A 24,806-nucleotide genomic window follows, 5' to 3' on the forward strand; every position below is an offset into this window, starting at 1 on the left:
TAAAGCTTGTTCGCAAATGGGTCTTCCAGATGGATAATGACCCCAAGCATACTTCCAAAGTTGTGGCAAAATAGCTTAAGGACAACAAAGTCAAGGTTTTGGAGTGGCCATCACAATGCCCTGTGACCTCAAACCTATAGAAAATGTATTTGAGGGCGGAATTGAAAAAGGTTGTGCGAGCAAGGAGGCCTACAAACCTGACTCAGTTACACCAGCTCTGTCAGGAGGAATGGCCAAAATTCACCCAACTTATTGTGGGAAGCTTGTGGAAGGCTACCTGAAACGTTTGACCCAAGTTAAACAATTTAAAGGCAATGCTACCAAATACTTATTGACTGTATGTAAACTTCTGACCCACTGGGAAAGTGATGAAATAAATAAAAGCTTAAATAAATAATTCTCTCTACTATCATTCTGACATTTCACATTCTTAAAGTAAAGTGGTGATCCTAACTGACCTAAAACAGGGAATTTTTACTGGGATTAAATGTCAGGAATGGTGAAAAACTGAGATTAATGTATTTGGCTAAGGTGTATGTAAACTTCTGACTTCAATTGTGTATATATATATATATATAAATTCAAGAAGTTTAAGCTGCCTATCAATCATTGTCTGTCCACTGGTTTCAAAAACAATGAAAAATGCGCTCTTGCAATAGCTGCATAGCGCGGATCCCAGCCGATAGAATACATGTTTTTTTTTTATTGCTCAATCTAATACATGGTGATAGACTTAAAGGGGCGATCTGTAGTTGCTACATCCATTTGTGGACTTGTATATATACAACTACAGATCGCCCCTTTAAGTCTATCACCATTAATTAGATAGATATCAATAATGAGTGATATGCATATCGCCGTAGACTACACCACTGCAGTCATCCTTTTCAAATTGGATAATCTTTGGATGCTGACAGCAGTCGCAGCATTGGAAGACATAGCTTGGACTGTAGCCTACAAAAGCCTATTCCTGCTCTTTCCCACAATCCATCAAACTCATTTGGTGTGTCATCATAGTGGTTTCTAACTTCTCGTCAAACTCTCTCAGGTGGAACAAATTTCAACGTGTGCCTTTTTTCAATGCTGATTTTAATGTCATTGAGAAAACAGAGAAGTGTCAAAGATTTGTTTTAGCAAAACTCCTTTCTGAATTTAAAAGTAATCCTTGAAGTAATCATCTAGTATCTGTAATCTGATTACAATATTTTTGCTGGCAATGTAACAGTTACCTTTTTTTTGTAATCCCTTACATGTTACGGATTACGTTACTCCCCAACCCTGCTCATACCGTATGCGTGCAGTCTAGTGGTTAGAGCCACAACCTTCAAAACACATATACTGTCTCAGCAAGGGTTCGAATCCACTTCCCTTCTGACACAAACTCTCTCCGATCTCTATTCAATTAAAATGTGTGTATTCTCACAGCTTAGTTTGATGACATTGACATTTTAGTCATTTAGCAGACACTCTTATCCAGGACGATTTACAGGAGCAATTACGGTTAAGTTCCTTTCTCAAGGGCACATCGGCAGATTTTTTCACCTTGGGGATTCAAACCAGCGACCTTTCGGTTGGTGGCACCACGCCCTGAACAGCTAGGCTACCAAACCACCAAATCCAAACAGCCATAACCAAACATTGCACTTGAGGTGTTTTGGCATGACCTCGGCTCAAATCGCCTCAAGCTTCTCTTTTGGGTACTGTTAGTGTGTCCTGAGCAGGCAACTGTCTGCCAGTGGTATCTCTCGCTCTCTCAAATATCTCCGTCATTAATTTATACATTTCCCCAGAACCGGCTATCACAGTCGTCTTTTGAAGGCTTGTCCTCCTAGCTCGTCTCTGTCGCTCATGCACTTTGCAAGTAGTCCCAAAGGTCTTTTAATTTTTGAGAAGATATTTTTAGCTTTAAAATAACCGAGGTGGAAACATCCATCTGTCCTACACACATTCCAGCTGCTCCTTTTTAGTGATGAACATTTATTATTTTCGCATACATTTTCCAGAGAAAACGAAGACAAATGATTTGAGCACGTATTTAATGTATAAATCGTACTCGAATGTGTTTTTAAAGAATAATTGATTATTGAAATCATATATTCAATATCATTTAGAAGGGAGACTCATCATGAAGGACCACAGATGATTACAGAGATCGTGTGTTTTGTATTGAGCACGGCTTTCCCAGCTCTCTCACCCGAGTGCTTCTCTTTTCAGAGATTCCTCTGCCATGTCAGTCGTGTTTATCTGTTCAATTCTGTTCTATTCGTTTACCTCGATTTTGGCAGGTAAATTGATTGAACTTATTCTAAATGACCAGTGTAGAGGAAACTGGCCATGGCATTATGAGGGGCCAAGATAGTAAATTCAGCCAAGACACCCGGTTAACACCCCTACTTTTTGCCCGGGTAATGGTATTTCAGGATGCCTGTTGATGTCAGGAGGGTTAAAGCTTACAGTTCCTGCATAGAAACTCTTATTGCCAAGAAATCGGTGTTAAATTGACACAAATAAAGTACCTTACTGCTATTATGAGTTTTTCCATTGCTGCTTTTTTTAATGTCTCGCCTTGGCTGACTCTTCATCTTCCCAACACAGCATTTAACTCATGGGGTGCGGAGAACTTCAAACGAGATGCCACTACATCGGGGCACTGGTGGAACCGGGCAATTTAAACTGCATTATATTCAACAACAACTAGTTGAAAAGTTCAGGGATACCACTTCAGATGAATTTAATTTGCAGAATTGATCAGCATGCCGGATTGGTTCTCCAGCCCTCCAGCTATCTAGTGAAATCTTTAGAGCCGGCCACGGAGAGACACACTCTGGGTATGGCCCTGGGCATCATTTCACAAGCAGAACCAATCCACCATTTATTCTGTCCTTTTAAAAGTCCCTTGAACCAGCTCTGAAAAAAAATGTTTTAACATAAAACTTTTTCTGCATCACTTTGTGCTCTGCATGTATCTGAATGTACGTACTCTGTCTCTCTGGCCTTAGCTAATTGACAGGAATGCAACATTTGTGTTGGAAGGCTTGAGGACAGGCTACTTTTCCAACTAAGGCTGACAGTTTGAAGGGACTTTCAGTGAACTCGACAGTGTGAAGGGGACTATGTCCGGCGTCACTTGTGTGGAGAGAGTTCCCTTGTGACACGGTTTCTCCCAGACACAGGGGAGATCTAGCGGAAACTAACGGCCACAGTCAGCTAAAGAGAGACCACAGCACAGCACAGCACAGCACAGCACAGCACAGCACGGGGAGACAACCCACTGGGCACAGACATCAATTCAATGTCTATTCCACATTGGTTCAACATAATTTCGTTGAAATGACATGGAAACAACGTTGATTCCTACCAGTTTGTGCCCAGTGGGAAGTGACGCTGAAGTAATCCGGGCCAATAGAGTGCACTGTATCTCTCCTCTTCACCCGAACACTTTATCCCAACAAACCAGTAGTACCATATCAACAGAGCTAGCTTCACCATACTAGAGACTTAACTCAGGGAGTTGATAATGAGTTGATCAGATCAATTCATAAAACTGAGTGATGATGCCTGAGATGCACATTGCACCCAAGGGAGGTCAATATCAATATACAGCAGAAACAAGAAGACATCTATTGCCAGTTCACTGTATTTAGAGACAAACAAAACTAGATAGAAAGAGGACACATTTGAAAAGTAAATCAACAACTTGTGTTCAGTCACGTGTCTTCTTTGGATACATTGTACAGTACGAACCACTCACGGTCATCTCTTTGGAGTACAAGGGAGAACTGCTGCACCTCACCCTTTGAACTCTTGCATTTTCCACTGGATCACTTTAAGAACAGAGCAGATAAAGTGAGACCCTGATTACAGGAGTATACTTGGATGGGATGGGGAGAAGGATGCTCTGTCTCTGTCCACTATTGAATAATTATGACATCAGACACAACATATAGCAAAGTATAGTGTTATGTTAAATAACTAGCACTCAATTGGATCAAACCAGAATTCAAAGTGACACTTCTCTGTGATACACAACCATGTGAGGGAGAAGGTTCATATTGGGAATATATTACACAAGCATTGGCCATTTCAATTTGTTCTGCACATACTTTGTTGTAATATAAAGATTACTTTGTATATTATTGTCGTCTACCCCCGCCTAGTTCCCATCTATATATTCTGAAAACTTATGAGGTTGTACAGCCACAACGACAAGGCGGCCAGGGCGCGTCGTCACAGGGAATTGAGGGCTCTTAATCGCGCGGATTATCGGATGCAACCCTTTGTCGTCTGGACGGATCTTCGTTTCTATCTCAGACAAACACTGAATATTCCACTACATGTTTCAGTCCGTATCCATGGCATTGGCAATAACAGAGGATAAAGATTTGGGCTCCCTGTCTGATGTTTCAAAACAACGCACATCGTATGCATATGAAAACAATCAAACGTGATTTTCATGCGATATGGGAAAAACTATTTAAGCAAAGTAATTCTAAATCATTGCTTTAGATTGTGCTGAAATGGAGGGGATTTACAGAGAGATTCGGATATATTAAGGGAAGGATCAAACGTAAGCATGGCATGCGCTCTTGGCGAGGTTGCTTCCATGGCACAATTGTAATTCCAAAATCGCCTATATTGCAATCATAGATTACATAAATTCAATATTGTATCCCAATCACTTACTTATGAACACATTGATATAATACAACATCTCATGTAAAAAAAAAAAACATGTTGTGTAGTGCGGTTTTATGTTTGTTCAAATGAATGTCAATAGTGGTAAATTATTTTTTCCATCACATTTTGTCATGGTGTTAGACTGGCAGGGACAGTTTAATGTCACTCAAGTAGCTAGGCCTAAAAACTTTTTCAAGTAATAAATAAAGGTCTTACCTTCCATGCAAAATAAAACCAGCCAAGCAATCCATAGGTCCGAATTATGGAATTTCATCATGGTTCGGAACTACTTGGCAAGTCGTTTTGTGTGTCTTCTTGATGAAATAAATCGTTATTTCACAGTTTATTTGATGGGAAGCGACGGTCTCTCGAAACAGCATACATGAATACAGTCCCAATAATCAGATGCGTTTAACGTCGCAAAACAAAATGTTACATTTTTAAAAAGTCGAAAGAGTAACAAAATGTTGCATCTCCTCATAGCCTACCACCACCCCAACCAAACCTTTGCTTCTTCTTGGTCGTCCTATCTTTTCGTAGTTCACTGTTATTTGTTTGTTGTTGGTCGCACACTCTTGCACTATTTTGCCTGCTGACAGCACTTAGTATTTTACCTTAAATTAATTTACGCACGTTCTGAAAATTGTCGGCAGTCTTGTTGTTGTAGATACACATTTATAGAAGACATGAAACAGTACACTTTCTTGGAGGGTAGTTGTTTCTTCTTGTACAAGGCTGGCCCATGTTTCTCAACGCGAAACATGCACTCCTTTTCTGTACAGCATTCTATTTGGAACGTTGATCGAGAACTCGCCCGGGCTGTTGCCAGGAGACCAGTGACGCCGGTCAAGACGAGAGGTAGTAATGCCCCCCTCTGGTGTAAAAAAAAAAAAAAAAAAAAAAGCAACTGTATGGCTGCCAGCTCCAAACCAGCTCCAATGTGTACGGATGTAATGCATTATGCATACAATGCAATGCACGTGCTGAATAAAAGCTGATATCAAGTAAATAAAGTCTATGGACTTGCCAGGTTACCATTTATCTGGTTTATTGCAAGTTTTGTTTGATTGATTGCTCCAGCTTTCATGCACGTCTTAATTCTCCAGAAGTGACAAGCTTTTCAGAAAGTTTAAGCCAAATTCAATTTCAAAAAGTTGTCTTCTGCATGCATGTAACAGCAAACCAACACTGTTTAGTTGTTTTTCAAGCCCAACACAGTTGTCTTTGTCACCACCGCCCATATTAGAGAGCCAGCAAAACAGAACAACAGCTCTCAAAGGGAGGCTACTGTCAATGTGTTCTCTTGAACAAAATGTGATCTCACCACAGCTCAGCACAAAATACTCCCTGTGTCTCACTAAACACTGCATGCATAGAGCCTGTTGGATCCTGTGTTTTACATTATAGCCATTAGTATATATATGATTAAATATCATCTGATGTTGGTTGTGTGAGGTGTCTGCATTTGTGCACTGGAGCATCATTATGAGATCAAACAACTGCTTGCTACTTGCCTGTTTGTGTGTGACAAGAACTGAGTAACATGGTGTGACCTGGATGTTGCAAAACTGTAGATAACAGCCCAGCAGATGCTTTGTCCTTGTGTTTGTATGTAACAATATTGAGCACATGGTGTGACTTGCTGTATCTTACAAAGTTGTGATAGGGAGGGGTGGTCATCGCGAGGTTTAACTGAGATGGAAAAATAATGAACAACACAATAGCAGGAACTGAGCAACTGTTCTAACTAGGCTGCGATACCAGAACAGTAAGGATCTATACATCGAGTAGGGAGAACTCCAAGAAGCGCCAAGAGGCGGGGACCCGCCTGAGCGCCTGCAATAGGCTGGGCAAGTTTAAACCACGCCCAGTCTCTACTGTGATAGGCCAACAGACGGGTTGGAACTGTCTATCACAGTATAAAGAATACTGTTTTACATACGTCTTGTCAGTTCTCTGTTCTGCCCTGCGTGGTATTACAGTGAGCCCGTATATACAAAAGTTGCATTTGCCATTTATTACTTAGCTAATAAAAAATACATCATATAAAATCGGTGACTCATTGTTATATTTATCCTGATACCAGATTTGAATTTACGCAACCCTAACAAGCCTGAGCACCTCTGGTCCAAATAGAGATTTACATTACTTTTATATGTTTTAATCTGTCAAGGCTTAGTAGACAAACATTTGATGAAAACTTTTTCTCTTATTCAACTTTTTAGACTTTTAGAAATTCAAAATGTATGAGAGAAGAGGAGAAGCATGACAAGGGCCAGTGTTTCAACCAGCTCTTCCGTACTGCCTGGGGTTGTTGGCAGCGTTTTCAAAGAATATGTCGGTCACTCCTGACTTTAGGTACAGATATCTAATCCTTGAGTTATTCTTCAATTCATTTGACATAAGTGTGAGAATGTACATCTGTACATTTATCACTCCAGTGTTTAATTGCAATATTGTAATTATTTCACCACTATGGCCTATTTATTGCCTTACCTCCCTTATCCTACCTCATTTGCACACACTGTATATAGACTTTTTCTACTGTGTTATTGACTGCATGTTTGTTTGTTCCATGTGTAACTCTGTGGTGTTGTTTGTGTCGCACTGCTTTGCTTTATCTTGACCAGGTCACAGTTGTAAATGAGAACTTGTTTTCAACTAGCCTACCTGGTTAAATAAAGGTGAAATAAAAAAATAAAAAATATTAATTAAATATAAACTCAGCAAAAAAAGAAACATCCCTTTTTCAGGATCCTGTCTTTCAAAGATAATTTGTAAAAATCCAAATAACTTCCCAGATCTTCATTGTAAAGGGATTAAACACTGTTTCCAATGCTTGTTCAATGAACCATAAACTATTAATGAACATGTACCTGTGGAACGGTCATTAAGACACTAACAGCTTACAGACGGTAGGCAGTTAAGGTCACAGTTATGAAAACTTAGGGCACTAAAGAGGCCTTTCTACTGACTGAAAACATCAAAAGAAAGATGCCCAGGATCCCTGCTCATCTGTGTGAACGTGTCTTAGGCATGCTGCAAGGAGGCATGAAGACTGCAGATGTGGCCAGGGCAATAAGTTGCAATGTCCAGACTGTGAGACGCCTAAGACAGCGCTACAGGGAGACAGGACAGACAGCTGATCGTCCTCGCAGTGGCAGACCACGTGTAACAACACCTGTACAGGATCGGTACATCCGAACATCACATCTGCGGGACAGGTACAGGATGACAACAACTGCCCGAGTTACACCAGGAACGCACAATCCCTCCATCAGTGCTCAGACTGTCCACAATAGGCTGAGAGAGGATGGACTGAGGGCTTGTAGGCCTGTTGTAAGGCAGGTCCTTAACAGACATCACCGGCAACAACGTTGCCTATAGGCACAAACCCACCGTGGATGGACCAGACAGGACTGACAAAAAGTGCTCTTCACTGATGAGTCACGGTTTTGTCTCACCAGGGGTGATGGTCGGATTTGCGTTTATCATCGAAGGAATGAGCGTTACAGTTGGAGCGATTTGGAGGTGGAGGGTCCGTCATGGTCTGGGGCGGTGTGTCACAGCATCATCGGACTGAGCTGTGTAACGCTGTGCGTTACAGGGAAGACATCCTCTTCCCTCATGTGGTACCCTTCCTGCAAGCTCATCCTGACATAACCCTCCAGCATGACAATGCCACCAGCCATGGCCAACGAAGAGCCCGGATCTCAATCCAGCTTTGGTGGAAGAGTGGGGTAACATCTCACAGCAAGAACGGGCAAATCTGGTTCAGTCCATGAGGAGGAGATGCACAGCAGTACTTAATGCAGCTGGTGGCCACACCAGATACTGTTACTTTTCATTTTGACCCCCCCTTTGTTCAGGGACACATTATTCCATTTCTGTAAGTCACATCTGTGGAACTTGTTCAGTTAAAGTCTCAGTTGTTGAATCTTATGTTCATACAAATATTTACATGTTCAGTTTGGTGAAAATAAACAGTTGACAGTGAGGACGTTTTTTTTTTTTTGCTGAGTTTAGTAGCCAATACACCATATGAGCATACCATTTGTGTTTCATTTCATAAACCATGAAAGCATCAATGAAAAGTGACCATCTAGTTCTGCTGATAAGTTTACTAGAAAGACAGGGTGTATATCTGTTCATTTCCCCTCCTCTGCATCCCAACAGGGATACAGCCTAGAGTGATAGGAGTTACTGTACAGCAATAGCAGCATCCACACACTATTTATTTATTGATACATTTTTGCAATCGCTCCATTTTCTTTTTCCGCCCGGTATAAAAGATTAAGTATGTGAACAAGTTCCGTATGTTAAATGTTTTAATTCCTATTTCCTGACAACCCATCTTAGAGTTCAGGTCCACTTCAATATTGATGCCAGTGTTCAAGGAAACACTACCTGGCTTTGCGATGTCATGCATTTCGTGTTCCCCAGTCTTGTGCAGCGTTGCTTTTCCTAGTTAGTTTTTGTAGAATGAATTTACTCAAGGCCAGTGCACCTACTCACTACGTCCATTCAGGTTAGACAAGCAATGGACTGCCATCTTAACTGCATAGTTGGAATACAATACGTATGTACTGAAGTAACATGCACAGTACCTATGTCCCACTCCCAACACTATCCCCAGTTGAGAAAACCTTTGAAATAAAAAGCATAAGGGTGCATATAGCCAAACTAAGAACATTGAGCTTTCCCCATAAGTTGTGTAAAAATAAACAAAAGTGAATGCAATTCAATCTTTTGAACTGGACAATTTATAAAAAAAAAACTTCAACAAAGCAACTGAATATATTAAATAAATATTCAATGAAGAACACCTCCCCCTTCTGGTGGACATTAGATGACAATCCACCATATATCCTGGTTGTTGTGATATTTAATGTGCTGTTGTAAAACCACTACTTTACAGTCTGGCATATCAAAACATGATCAGGATCAACAAGGAAACAGTACACAGCAAATACCATGCAGGCAACACTGCAGTACAAAACAAGAGTTCACTGGCAGTAGCACCTCCTCACAGCACCAGAATCAGTGATGCTTCTTCTTGCCTTCATCCTAAAAATGACAAAAGACATACATTTAATAAAAACTAACCCTAGTGATCATGTGCCACATTAAAAAGTGGCAGTATGAACCATTACATGTACTAATAATAAACACTTGTCTTGGGTGAAATATGCAGCCAGGCCCTGGTGTGACTGTAGGGCAGGTAACACCTTTTTATTGCTCTCCTATCAGATCTGTTTTCACAGACACACCTAGTAACTGAGAGCATTCTTGTCCATTTCCTCTTTTACATTAAAGTAAGGCACGGCCAAGGTTATGAGTCTTACCAATATACCTAGCGACAACAGAACCATTACAGTAAGAGGTAGCATGAATACAGAACGCGAAAGGAGATACGTTTCTAAAATGATGTTTTACTAGCTGATAGTGTATGGAACCACATGCGACAGTAAATGTTCTGAGTCTCAAGTGTTGTAAATGGCAACAACCACACCTACATAACTAGGGCGTTTAACCTGATAAACAAAAACTGCCACAACTGGTATAACCTGCACAGCCTCTATGGCCTTACCCATCTTGATAGTAAGTAAACCTTGAACCAAAGGGTGTGGTTGTCAACACGACTTGTTGGACCCCATTCTATAGCAGTCATATATTAACATTCACAACAAAAATAACTAAATCAAGGCTAATGTGCACTACCTCATCGCTGCTGGAAGAGGAAGATGATGACCCATCATCTTTGTCCTTATGCTCCTTGGGCTTCTTGTCCTTCTTCTTGTGACCTTTGTCCTTCTTGTCTTTATGTTCCTTAGACTTGTCTTTGTCCTCCTTGTAGTCCTTTGATTTGTCATGGTCCTTACGGTCCTTTGATTTGTTACAGTCCTTCGATTTGTCATGGTCCTTTGATTTGTCCTTGGACACACTCTGGAAGTTGGCATACAGTCAGAATACTTTGTATGCAGTGTGTGTATGATTGTCAGCATTAATTGCAAACAAATTGCCATTCATGGCTGAAATACAATTGACACACTCATCAAGCAACTGGTTTAGGTAATGGCAACAGTATGTTTCTTACCTTATCCCCATCTTTGTCCTTCTTCTTCCCCCACCCAAATAGGGCATTCTGTTCCTGGCCAGAGGCATCATCCTTTTTCACATGATCATCTTTACATACAGCTGTGGAAAATAAGAGACAGGCCATGTAGGCTTAGTTATCTTTACATGAACAATCACAGCCTAATAAACTAACCAGAACATTCTCATTAGAATTATAGGTTACCATCCTCAATAGCAATAAATAGACAGTGGCACTATGCGTTCTTCAACTGAAAGGACATAAGGCCAACTCCACCTGTCCATTTGCCATTAATAATGTAAGCATAGTCTCAACTAAGGCAGTCTTTGGAATAAATGAATGCTTAATAAGTTTGAAGTGCATTCAATCAGCTCAAATAATAGGAAAATATTAGGCTGCATTTCAGACTAATAACATACAAATCAATTGAGAAATGCATACAATGAGTTCAATGCAATTATGATTCACGAAATCAAGATTTACCTGAAGCCAAATCGAAATCCATGTTGTCTTGAGAGCACACGGCAGTAGTGACAACCAGCAAGTGCAATGTTGCACTTTATAAACGGAAAAACTCATGCATCGCGCCTACCTGTTAACCCCACCCCGCAACACCACGTGACCAAAACACGTTCGTGTTGGTCAGGAGGCACAAAACTGGAAAGTGAGTTTTTAATGGCGGAGGGACTATGTGATAGGTGGACTATTTGACGGTTTTGAAAGAGACACCTTTATAGTGCCAGTGTGGAATTTACCTGGTGGAGCATTAGTCCGGTAGCATGACGATTAAAACTAAATTATTCGGCTTGTGTGTCGTCCGCTACATAGGCAAATTGGTCTGAGACTGCAATCGCGGAGGGGGTTCGCGTATCTGGCCCGAAGAGTTTGAATCAGGGGAAACGTGATTGTGTTTCCCCCGTTTTGGAACAGGGCTGCATCCGGGGCCCAGCTCTGGCCGACCGCGAACACTGGCCAAAACAAACGTGACGTGGTCAAGCACGTGTAGTAATGAGTAGGATTATGGGTTTTCACATGCAAAGGTAATGGCTTTTTATAACAATGCATTATATGCCTTCCCAATGAAATCTAGTTTTGTAAATTCAAACATTTATTTTATGGAAAATATATACAGTGGGGCAAAAAAGTATTTAGTCAGCCACCAATTGTTCTCCCACTTAAAAAGATGAGAGAGGCCTGTAATATTCATCATAGGTACACTTCAACTATGACATTTACATTTACATTTTTACATACAACTATGACAGACAAAATGAGAAAGAAAAACCAGAAAATCACATTGTAGGATTTTTAATGAATTTATTTGCAAATTATGGTGGAAAATAAGTATTTGGTCACCTACAAACAAGCAAGATTTATGGCTCTCACAGACCTGTAACTTCTTCTTTAAGAGGCTCCTCTGTCCTCCACTTATCACATGTATTAATGGCACCTGTTTGAACTTGTTATCAGTATAAAAGACACCTGTCCACAACCTCAAACAGTCACACTCCAAACTCCACTATGGCCAAGACCAAAGAGCTGTCAAAGGACACCAGAAACAAAATTGTAGACCTGCACCAGGCTGGGAAGACTGAATCTGCAATAGGTAAGCAGCTTGGTTTGAAGAAATCAACTGTGGGAGCAATTATTAGGAAATGGAAGACATACAAGACCACTGATAATCTCCCTCGATCTGGGGCTCCACGCAAGGTAAGCAAAAATCCCAGAACCACACGGGGGGACCTAGTGAATGACCTGCAGAGAGCTGGGACCAAAGTAACAAAGCCTACCATCAGTAACACACTACGCCGCCAGGGACTCAAATCCTGCAGTGCCAGACGTGTCCCCCTGCTTAAGCCAGTACATGTTCAGGCCCGTCTAAAGTTTGCTGGAGAGCATTTGGATGATCCAGAAGAAGATTGGGAGAGTGTCATATGGTCAGATGAAACCAAAATATAACTTTTTGGTAAAAACTCAACTCGTCGTGTTTGGAGGACAAAGAATGCTGAGTTGCATCCAAAGAACACCATACCTACTGTGCAGCATGGGGGTGGAAACATCATGCTTTGGGGCTGTTTTCTGCAAAGGGACCAGGACGACTGATCCGTGTAAAGGAAAGAATGAATGGGGCCATATATTGTGAGATTTTGAGTGAAAACCTCCTTCCATCAGCAAGGGCATTGAAGATGAAACGTGGCTGGGTCTTTCAGCATGACAATGATCCCAAACACACCGCCCGGGCAACGAAGGTGTGGCTTCGTAAGAAGCATTTCAAGGTCCTGGAGTGGCCTAGCCAGTCTCCAGATCTCAACCCCATAAAAAATCTTTGGAGGGAGTTGAAAGTCCATGTTGCCCAGCAACAGCCCCAAAACATCACTGCTCTAGAGGAGATATGCATGGAGGAATGGGCCAAAATACCACCAACAGTGTGTGAAAACCTTGTGAAGACTTACAGAAAACGTTTGACCTCTGTCATTGCCAACAAAGGGTATATAACAAAGTATTGAGATAAACTTTTGTTATTGACCAAATACGTATTTTCCACCATAATTTGCTAATAAATTCATTACAAATCCTACAATGTGATTTTTCTGGATTTTTTTTCCCTCATTTTATCTGTCATAGTTGAAGTGTACCTATGATAAAAATTACAGGCCTCTCTCATATTTTTAAGTGGGAGAACTTGCACAATTGGTAGCTGACTAAATACTTTTTTGTCCCACTGTATATATATATTTTTCTTTCTGGATGATGGACCATGCTACCTTATTGACCGCATGATTTGAGCCCAATGATGTGACGTCCGTGGGCCTACATAAGGTAGCGTTTGTCCAGAGCATGCAGAAATAAATAAAAAGCCAAACCTGAAGATGTCTATATTGGTCTGCTAAAACAGGACCAGTAAACACCATACAATCGAAGTCAGCGTGTATGCGCAGTGCGATGGGAGAAGGCCATCTGGCCGGCTGGGATGCAGTCTCCAATCAAATCACATTTTATTTGTCACAGGCACCGAATACAATTGGTGTAGACTTTTCCATGAGATGCTTACTTAGGACCCCTTTGCCAACCATGCAGAGTTAAAGTGAGAAAAAAAAATGCTAAATAAAAAAAGGAAAATAGTAACACAGTAAAATAACAACAACGATGCTATTTACAAAGAGTACCAGTCATGTGCAGGGGTACGAGGTAGTTGAGGTAATTTAGGCAATGTGTACAGGTAGGGTTAAAAGTGTCTCGACAATCAGGATAGAAGATAAACAGAGTAGCAGCAGCAGCACGTTAATCAAATGGCTATGTGTGAGCGGTGCATCAATATGCACGTGTGTGTGTTTTGTGTATGTGAGCATATGTAGTGTGTGTATGTGTGTGTTGGGAGTGTCAGCGTAGCATGTGTGAATGTGTGGGTAGAATTGAGTGAGTGTGCATAGAGCCAGTGCAAAAAAAAAGGGGGTCAATGTAAATAGTTTGGGTAGCCATTTGATTAACTGTTCAGCAGTCTTATGGCTCCGGGGTAGAAGCTGTTAAGGAGCCTTTTGGTCCCAGACTTGGCACTCTGGTACCGCTTGCTGTGCGGTAGCAGAGAGAACAGTCTATGACTTGGGTGGCTAAAGTCTTTGACAATTTGAGTACCTTCCTCTGACACCGCCTGGTATATCAATCAAATTTCAGTCAATCAAATGTATTTAGAAAGCCCTTTTTACATCAGCCGATGTCATAAAGTGCTATACAGAAATCCAGCCTAAAACGCCAAACAGCAAGCAATGCAGATGTAGAAGCACAGTGGCTAGGAAAAACTCCCTAGAAAGGTAGGAACCTGGGAAGAAAACCTAGAGAGGAAACAGGCTCTGAGGGGGGGGCAATCCTCTTCTGGCTCTGCCAGGTGGAGATTATAACAGTACATGGACAAAATGTTCATAGATGACCAGCAGGGTCAAATAATAATAATCACAGTGGTTGTAGAGGGTGCAACAGGTCAGCACCTCAGGAGTAAATGTCAGTTGGCTTTGCTTCGCCGATCATTCAGAGTTAGAGACAGCAGGTGCGGTAGAGAGAGAGTCCAAAACAGCAGGTCCGGGACAAGGTAGCACGTCCGGTGAACAGGTCAGGGTTCCATAGCCACAGGCAGAACAGTTGAAACTGGAGCAGTAGCATAACCAGGTGGACTGGGGACAGCAATGAGTCATCAGGCCAGGTAGTCCTGAGGCATGGTCCTAGGGCTCAGGTTCTCAGAGAGAAGAGAGAGAGAAAGAGTTAGAGGGAGCATACTTAAATTCACACAGGACACCGGATAAGACAGGAGAAATACTCCAGATATAACAGACTGGCCGTAGCCCCCCGACACATAAACTATTACAGCCTAATTACTGGAGGCTGAGACAGGAGGGGTTCGGGAGACAATGTGGCCCTGTCCGACGATACACCCGGACAGGGCCAACCAGGCAGGATATAACCCCACCCACTTTGCCAAAGCACAGCCCCCACACCACTAGAGGGATATCTTCAAACCACCAACTTATTACTCTGAGACAAGGCCGAGTGTAGCCCACGACGATCTAGAGATCCTGGATGACAGGGAGCTCGGCCCCAGTGATGTACTGGGCCATACACTCTACACTCTGTAGAACCTTACAGTCGGATGCCAAGCAGTTGCCAGTTTCTAGCTCCAACAGTGCAGTAATATCTAACAATTCACAACAACACACACAACCTATAAGTAAAACGTAATTAAGGAATATATAAATACTAGGATGAGCAATGTTGGTGTGGCATAAACTAAAATTAGGCAGAATGGAATAGGGTATATACACTACCTGTCATGCCCTGACCTTAGAGAGACTTTTTTATTCTCTATTTGGTTTGGTCAGGGTGTGACTTGGGTGAGCAAATCTATGTTTCTATTTTTTTGTTGGCCTAGTATGGTTCCCAATCAGAGGCAGCTGTATCTCGTTGTCTCTGATTGGGGATCATACTTAGGCAGCGCTTTTTCCCACCTTAGATTGTGGGATCTTGTTTTTGTACTGTTGCTTTCCAGCCCTACAGAACTGTGCATTTTGTGTTGTATTTGTTAGGTTTTTCTTCTCGGTGTCATCAATAAAAGAAAGATGTACGCCTACCACGCTGCACCTTGGTCTACTCCTTCCATCGATGAACTTGACAGAAGATCCCACCTCAACTGGACCAAGCAGCGTGCCTGGGAGGAGATGGCATCCTGGTCTACAGAGGAGGTTGAGGAGAGAATAGCCTGGACTTGGGAGGAAGTATTGGAGAGATACGAAAGCCTGCCGGAGAAGCAGGCGGAAGCAGCCAAGGAGCATCCATGACGACTCCGGGGGTCGCAACCACGACGCAAGCACGAGAGGCAGCCCCAAAACATGTATTTTTTGGGGGGGGGGACACAGGGTAGTTGGCGGAGCCAGGTTTCAGACCAGAGCCAACTCCCCGCACTCGCTTTAAGGAGTGTGTGACAGGCACCATCAGGCACCATGTTATGCGTTGATACGCACTGTGTCTCCAGTGCACATTCACAGCCCTGTGCTCTCAGTGCCAGCTCCTCGCACTTGCCGTGCAAAAGTGAGCATCCAGCCAGGACGGGTTGTGCCAGCTCTACGCTCTAGACCTCCAGTGAGCCTTCACGGCCCAGTATATCCTGTGCCAGCTCCATGCACCCGGCCTCCAGTGTGTGTCTCCAGCCTCGTACGTCCTATACCTGCTCCACGCACGAAGCCTCCAGTGATGACCCATGGCACGAAGCCTGCAGTGATGACCCATGGCACAAAGCCTGCAGTGATGATCCATGGTACGAAGCCTGCAGTGATGATCCATGGTACGAAGCCTGCAGTATATCCTGTGCCAGCTCCATGCACCCGGCCTCCAGTGCGTGTCTCCAGCCTCGTACGTCCTATGCCTGCTCCACGCACGAAGCCTCCAGTGATGACCCATGGCACGAAGCCTGCAGTGATGACCCATGGCACGAAGCCTGCAGTGATGACCCATGGCACGAAGCCTGCAGTGATGACCCATGGCACGAAGCCTGCAGTGATGACCCATGGCACGAAGCCTGCAGTGATGACCCATGGCACGAAGCCTGCAGTGATGACCCATGGCACGAAGCCTGCAGTGATGACCCATGGCACGAAGCCTGCAGTGATGATCCATGGCACGAAGAAAAAGGTAAGGAAAATACTTTAAAGAAAAAAAAATACTTTAAAGTACTACTTAAGTCGTTTTTTGGGGTGTCTGTACTTTACTTTACTATTTATATTTTTGACAACTTTTACTTTACTACATTCCTAAAAACAATGTACTTTTTACTCCATACATTATCCCTGACACCCAAAAGTACTCGTTAGAGTTTGAATGGCTAGTAGGACAGGAAAATGGTCCAATTCACGCACTTACCAAGATAACATCCCTGGTCATCCCTACTGCCTCTGATCTAGCAGACTCATTAAACACATGCTTTGTTTGTAAATGATGTCTGACTGTTGGAGTGTGACTCTGGCTATCTGTAAATAAAAAATATAAATACGATTATGCCGTCTGGTTTGCTTAATAAGGCATTTTTAAATATTCATACTTAAGTATATTTCAGCAACTACATTTACTTTTAATAGTTAAGTATATTTAAAACCAAATACTTTTACTCAAGTAGTATTTTACTGGGTGACTTCTACTTGAGTCATTTTCTGTTAAGGTATCTTGACTTTTACTCAAGTATGAGAATTGAGTACTTTTTCCACCACTGGTTACAAGGTGGGTCATTTGTGTATAAAGACAGTCATTTGCTACAGTGCGTAGCTTTCGGTACACAATCACGAACACACATGGGGCGGCAGGTAACCTAGTGGTTAGAGCATTGGACTTCGAATTCCCAAGCTGACAAGGTAAAAATCTGTCGTTCTGCCCCTGAACAAGGCAGATAACCCACTGTTCTCGAGGCCGTCATTGAAAATAAGAATTTGTTCTTAACTGTCTTGCCTAGTTAAATAAAAGGTTAAATAAATCAAAAATAAACACAGGCGTCACTCACCAGGCTCAGTGTACTATGCTATCCCCAGCGTCTTCTTTTCCTTCTTCCTCTTCTTCTTCTCTTCCTGCAGACAGAAGTTACTACACTAGCGAGTTTGACTCCTTCACCTAACGTTAACATATCAGAACAAAAAAATACCCTGACAGGTTGGACAAAAGTGCCTGCAGGAACATTGGCTACATCTCCTTTTAGTAGATCACTGGGTGTACTTTCCTTTCAAGGCATATTGGGTAGTTAACACAGATTTATTCCAGGACCTGCCGTGACAAACGAAAAGGGTCATTCAACAGAAATAAACAAGCATGACAAGTCAGCATCTACAAGAATGGGTTCTCAGGTTCCAACCAGCCCAGGGGCATCCATCCTCATTTTATTATTCATGCAGAATTGTTAGTTTGAGTGTTTTGACAGATCATATCGGTGCATATTCCAGAGAGTAAGCACAAGAGCGGTAAGGGACCTCTCTGATCCCTGATCATGTGGGCACCAGCTCCACAGGTTATGTATGACTGGGTGTCCTATGCCTATCTTAGATCTGGGTCCCGAGGGTCACAGCATGCCTACCGTATGGGTTTCAATTGTGGCTTTTAGTCTTTCAGCTAGTCTTTCAACCCCACATATCTCAAGCATGCAAACCTGTTTCTCCTGCTTACTAACGCCAACAGAACATAGTGCCGCTGTTCCAGACCAGCATACAGTGCTGGCGGGTTGAGTTTCTATTGTGGCGTCAAAGTACCTGCAATCCATAATCAAAGCAAATCATTAACTGATTTCATATTCAAATAAACGGGTGCACTCATTTCCCAAGACAAATTTCCCAAAAATGTGTTTCACATTTTTATCCTTGTATGAAATAAAAATCTAAATGATTGGACATCTGAAAGTGAGAAGAGTAAGATTAAATAACACAATTTCATTCGTCACATTTTTATCAAATAAAAACTGCCCAGCCCAATGTAGTAAGACGATACTACATCCACTTTATAAAGCTGTGTCATGGCAAGGAACCTAAAGAGTATTCCCAGGATTAAAGCAACATTGGATTGGTTTCAGGTTACATACCAGCTTTGTCAAAACACTCTCTATAAAGCAATTTGGCTTCCTTTCACTTTAATGGTTTCATTGGGGGATTCAAGTCTCCTTTTGGCTTCGCATGAACAAGATATTTTTTTCTAAGACTAAACGCACAGCTCAATCCAACCAAAACGTACTCTCTCTCTGTTTGTTCAGTGACTCATTCCAAACAGGCAGCTTTAGACTGGACTGCCAGATGGGCAGGGTTCACACTTCTGTGACTTTTCTATTTGCTCCATTGCACAATACACGCTCAATCAAGCCCAGATCTTGATGTGATGCTGATGAACATTAGGTCACATGTTAAGAGATTTGCCTAGCTTACTTCACTGTCTGAAGAGCTGCTGTCAGAGGAGGAGGAGGATGAACTGGAATCCTGTGTACAAGAGAAACAAAGAAGGTATTGCATAATTGACACCAGTAAAGTACATGTCAGTAGATACCTCCCCTACTTTACCTTTCATGTGTGAATGTAATGGATATTCTTCTCTAGATAACATGCTTAGAGATGACAGACAGGTAACAGATAGCCACTCTCCAATAGGTTACTGCAAACACAATAGGCATCTATGTTTTTGGAGATCAACTTTTTTGGGCTCCCGAGTGGCACAGTGGTCTAACTGCATCTCAGTGCTAGAGGCGTCACTACAGACCCTGGTTTGATTCCAGGCTGTATCACAACTGGCCGTGATTGGGAGTCCCATAAGGCGGCGCACATTTGCCCCAGCGTCATCCAGGTTTGGACGGTGTAGGCTGTGATTGTAAATAAGAATTTGTTCTTAACTGACTTGCCTAGTTAAATAAAGGTCAAATAAAAAAAATCTGCCTTCAGCTGTGGAGCGACTACACCCTAAACGAGTAGTATAGAGCGTACAGTTCTGAAACTGCACGCTGACATGACACTGCATTTACGTTCGGGTCTCTTTTACCACATTTGAGAGGCTCAAGTGAGCAATAGATTCCAGGTAAGTAATGTTAAAACTGGAACCACTTAGGCGACTCACCTTCTTTTCCCTCTTCTTTAGCTTTTTCTTTTCCTTCATGGCTTTGTCCTCATCCTCGCTGTCCGAGAGCTGTCAAATGAGTACAGGGCAACCTGAAGGAGAGAGAGAGAGACTGTAATTGTTACAACTGACAGATGGATATGACAGGGTAAAAATAGATGTTAAATATACTATTGCTTTCTTACTGCACGCATGCACTAGTGCACACACTAGTTGACCCTTTGTTGCTTTCCCTGTAGAGTCTTTGACTAAACCATAAATATAAACGTGCACTATATTCAACATTTTTGGCCTACTTTCATTGTCTCCCCAGCCCTCCCACTGAACCTGACCCTCTCCGGCATACCTTTCCAGGTCCTCCTGGAGGGTCTTTGGGCTCTGTCTTGGCTGCGTTAGTAGTGTCTGTTGCAGACAGCCCTCCTAACCCCCCATGCTCTGCAAGCACTCATTCACTCCTCCCAGGCTGGATCTGATCCAGTGGGCTCAGGTCCACTCGTCCTCCCTCTCCCCCCGCTCCATTTTCAGGCCCTGGAACTACACAAGCCAGCACAGATGAATACGCAATTATATTTCCCATTCAACAAATCAATGTTTATTGTATTGCATGGGTTACAATATTTTGTCAGTTGTCTTAGACTTGTATCCCATTGTACCAATCACCTACAGACTGAGGCTTTTGCAGTGCAAACAATATTAAATACAATACAAAAAACGAGAACCAGAGTGTCAAATGCATAGGCCTACTGTTCACGTGTGAATGGCGTAGAAGTCTATTAATATTATGGATAAAACATTATCTAATGCACTTCCTTATTTCTCACACTGTACTCCATCCCATGTAATGATGCATTCACCTCAGAGTACATTTGTAGCCATAACGCACAAAACAAATTGACTATCTATATATTGTATGTTTATAAGTAGAATAACTGACAGATAACGGAATTATGCCTGTTGAGTGACAACAACAGCACAGAATTGCATGACTTTTACTTCAGGTTTATTTTGACCACGCCCCTGCATGACCCCAAAAAAGACCCATATTTGTAGAGCTTTACACAACTGTGCACCACTTCGAATGTCATATATCTACATGTTTCCAATTTACGCATAAAGTAGAACGGAGTAGATTATACAGTTGTGATAATGAGAAATTATTGTTACTTTTACCGGGGAATATACTTAAAAAACGAGACCCATTACATTTTTACACCACATAAAGCTTCAAACATATGTCAGTAATCTATCAAATCTATAAAAGTCACTAAAAGTGCATAGATCACAATACCTTTGGGTCTGTTGAACTCCGTTCAACTCAACAGCCGCTCCAGTTACACCTCCTTGTTTGCTGTGAAATGATGAGCTGACTGAGTTACAAGGATAGTAACTCCTTCTCTGTGGCCATCGGCCAAGGTGCTAGTGTTGTGTTGTGCAGAACCGGTAAATCCGTTTTTCATAGTAACGGGCTGACCTTTCACCTTGCATGTAGAACATAAGCCTAATATCTAAAAAATATATATATATTGGTTATGTATGATCTATATAATACATTTTTGTAAGTTTGTCCAAATGTATTATCTCTTCTCACAGTACATGGAGGTACGAAAAACCAAAAAAACAATAGGTGTATAAACATATAATTGTCGAAACATTACACTGTCAGTAAGGTCAAGTGATCCTTGCGCAAAATAAGGCACAGTATTGCGCTGAATACAATTTATTTTGATATCTTGGAGTGCTAAAATTGATCTCTCAACTACAGCCACAGGGCAAATTATGTTTGGTTAGAATTTAAAGGGTTATGTAGGTCAACCAAGGGTGTAACTTGGGGTCAGGATCAATGAGGGATCCTGGGGCATTTATTTAAAGAAATAGCCTATCGTAGCTGTGAAATGGTTGTTTCTGGTGAATGTTACAGGGAAAATCCAACACCTGATATTTCGGTCAATATACCCCAATCACAACTCAAATACCAATATTTTTCTGTATTACTTTAAAACCATTGGTCTAACTCTAACAGTTCAGTAAGCCACCACCCCTTCTTAATGTACAGTAAATGTTAAAACATTATTCTATTTGTGTAGTCTACCTTTCACAACACTTGGCTAGTAGGCTACATTTATTTTAATTTCATTTAACCTTTATTTTATCAGGGAGTCATACTGAGACCAAGGTCTCTTTCTTTTACAGATGAACCCTAAATGACATGAATTACAGAAAATACACACATTAATATGACCACAAAATGCAAGTAGAAAGAAAAACACATTCATCAGTAATAAGGTCCTCAATCAGCTTTCTGAATTGCCCGAGAGGCACCCAAACATCACATTCAAGAACATGTTGAAGATCGTTCAACAAATAAGGTGCAAGAAAACTATAAGCTGAGTTAGCCATCCCTGAGACCGGCGGCGGTAACTCGTATGTCTAAAGTAAAGATGTTAGGTACAGTGGGACTTTTTGTCAAATGGAAAAAAATAGCAACGTATCAACCTACGTGACATCAGAGGGCCAGCCAACTTTCTGCCGGAGAATGCAGTGATAAACTGCATCTAACAGCTCTAGTGAAGTGGCAGCTGTGTTCACATAGATGAGGTCGCCAAGGTCTCGGACCGATAGGAGCGTCGACTGAATAATCTGCTTCCTACTGTTTAGCGAGAGGCAGGACCTATTTCTATAGAAGAAGCCCATTTTTAATTCTCAGCGTCTTTACTAACTCATCAATATGCTTTTTAAAAGACAGCATTTCATCTATCCAGATGCCCAGATATCTGTAAGCAGGGACATGATTAATACCATCCAAAGTACATAAGCTTATTTGTATGCGCTCTAGAGAACAACATATACTTAGTTGTATCTGTATTCAATACTAATTCCAGGTCAATAAAGTTTTTCTGTAATACAATGAAGGCAGACTGTAGCTCAGACAGAGCCTGGTCAACTATTGGGGCAATAGCATACATAACAGTATCATCGGCATACAAGTGCAGGTTACAGTTTTTTACAGACAAGTCAGTATTTTTTTATGTAAACAGTGCAGGACACAGAATCGGCCCCTGCGGGATATCTTTCGTAATATCCAGGAAACCTGATTAAACACCATCAATAGATACACATTGAGTTCTATCTGTCAGGTCATTTTTGAATCAGTTAAATGCAGCCTGGTCTCGGCCAATTGAGGAAAGCCTCTGAATTAGCAGTGAGTGATCAACAGTATCGGAAGCCTTTGACAAGTCAATGAAAAGAGCAGCAGAATGTTGCCTTTTATCCATACAGTTAACCACATCATTTACAACTAGGGATGCAGCAGAGATAGATACATGGTTTTGAAATGACTCATTTCTAATACCTGGGATTAATTTAAAAGGCAGCTTCTCTGGTTGAAAATGGTCTATGTTGCATCGATATTAGTCAGAAACATTGATTCATATTTTTTTTTTTTAAGTGACTACCAAGTGTAAATAGCATAATTTTGGTCAAAGTAAATGTCTTCCAAAACTGAGATTTGTGAGATTTACAGAAGCTATTACTTTCCTAGATCCATTTGAGGATTGGGTTTTGATTTCAATCATGCCCACCTACACGGGATGAGAACCTACAGACAGTGAGACAGAGCTGCCCACATTACGCAGTCTCGGACTTGTTTACATGAGACAATCCCTCACCAATGTTATGTTGAAAGCACACTTGGACCCTAAACCCTTTATTGGGTGTTGTGTTTGATAGTGATCACTCAAGTCTGCCACTGTTTGGGGCAAAATTAGGATTGATATGACGCACACATGCATCCCAACTGCTACTTGTCCTTTGCGAGCATCTTGTGTCTTGCCTCAACATATTTTGCAGCATGATTTGCTGTGAAACACTGCCAGACAGAAATACATTTTAGCCCAGTTTTCCCCTATACAGATGAAGTCGGAAGTTTACATATAATTAGGTTGGAGTCATTAAAACTTGTTTTCAACCACTCCATACATTTCTTGTTAACAAACTATAGTTTTGGCAAGTCGGTTAGGACATCTACCTTGTGCATGACACAAGTAATTTCCCAAAAATGGTTTACAGACAGATTATTTCACTTATCATTCACTGTATCCCAATTCCAGTGGGTTAGAGGTTTACATACACTAACTTGACGGTGTCTTTAAACAGCTTGGAAAATTCCAGAAAATGATGTCATGGCTTTAGAAGCTTCTGATAGGCTAATTGACATAATTTGAGTCAATTGGAGGTGTACCTGTGGATGTATTTCAAGGCCTACCTTCAAACTCAGTGCCTCTTTGCTTGACATCATGGGAAAATCAAAAGAAATCAGCCAAGACATCAGAAAAACAATTGTAGACCTCCACAAGTCTGGTTCATCCTTGGGAGCAATTCCCAAATGCCTGCAGGTACCACGTTCATCTGTACAAACAACAGCATGGGACCACGCAGCCGTCATACCGCCCAGTAAGGAGACGCATTCTGTCTCTTAGAGATGAACGTACTTTGGTGCAAAAAGTGCAAATCAATCCCAGAACAACAGCAAAGGACCTTGTGAAGATGCTGGAGGAAACAGGTAAAAAAGTATATCCACAATAAAAACACTTTCTATATCGACATAACCTGAAAGGCCGCTCAGCAAGGAAGAAGCCAATGCTCCAAAACCACCATAAAATAGCCAGACTACGGTTTGCAACTGCACATGGGGACAAAGATCGTACTTTTTGGAGAAAAGTCCTCTGGTCTGATGAAACAAAAATAGAACAGTTTGTCCATAATGACCATCGTTTTGTTTGGCGGAAAAAGGGGGAGGCTTGCAAGACATGAATACCATCCCGACCGTGAAGCACAGGGGTGGCAGCATCATGATGTGGGGGTGCTTTGCTGCAGGAGGGACTGGTGCACTTCACAAAATAGATGGCATCACACGGAAGGAAAA

General features: G+C 41.8%; 2 protein-coding genes and 1 long non-coding RNA gene across 3 annotated transcripts in view; 1 reads left to right on the forward strand and 2 right to left on the reverse strand.

The window, feature by feature from the left end:
• LOC118384755 (immunoglobulin superfamily member 11-like) overlaps positions 1-5,501 on the reverse strand; it is a 119,507-nt gene extending 114,006 nt beyond the window's left edge. The window contains exon 1 of the mRNA XM_035771496.2: positions 4,894-5,501. Coding sequence (XP_035627389.2) covers positions 4,894-4,954 — 61 coding nt within the window. The 5' untranslated portion in view covers positions 4,955-5,501. The remainder of the gene's footprint in view (positions 1-4,893) is intronic.
• Positions 5,502-9,417: 3,916 nt separating this feature from the next.
• On the reverse strand, positions 9,418-11,766 carry LOC118384766 (uncharacterized). The gene is made up of 4 exons (XM_035771506.1): positions 11,258-11,766; positions 10,775-10,875; positions 10,399-10,623; positions 9,418-9,744 (listed from the first exon to the last, which is right to left on the reverse strand). Exons 1-4 carry the CDS (start codon positions 11,277-11,279, stop codon positions 9,718-9,720), a joined length of 375 nt encoding a protein of 124 aa, XP_035627399.1. The 5' UTR covers positions 11,280-11,766; the 3' UTR covers positions 9,418-9,717.
• A 6,877-nt stretch (positions 11,767-18,643) lies between these two features.
• LOC118384792 (uncharacterized) lies at positions 18,644-20,905 on the forward strand. Its single transcript, XR_004825925.2, has 3 exons — positions 18,644-19,281; positions 19,907-20,033; positions 20,199-20,905. It is a non-coding gene; the product is annotated as an uncharacterized LOC118384792 (long non-coding RNA).
• The last annotated feature ends 3,901 nt before the right edge of the window (positions 20,906-24,806 follow it).

Source organism: Oncorhynchus keta, chromosome 1 (assembly GCF_023373465.1).
Source record: "Oncorhynchus keta strain PuntledgeMale-10-30-2019 chromosome 1, Oket_V2, whole genome shotgun sequence".
In the NCBI taxonomy this organism is placed as follows: Eukaryota; Metazoa; Chordata; class Actinopteri; order Salmoniformes; family Salmonidae; genus Oncorhynchus; species Oncorhynchus keta.

Excerpts from the sequence above, each read along its gene's own strand:
- LOC118384766 (XM_035771506.1), bottom strand. The coding sequence starts at position 11,279 with ATGGATTTCGATTTGGCTTCAG. Across the intron at positions 10,624-10,774 it reads AGGACAAAGATGGGGATAAG|AGTGTGTCCAAGGACAAATC; the intron begins GTAAGAAACATA and ends GCCAACTTCCAG. Across the intron at positions 9,745-10,398 it reads CCTCTTCCAGCAGCGATGAG|GATGAAGGCAAGAAGAAGCA; the intron begins GTAGTGCACATT and ends TGTCATTTTTAG.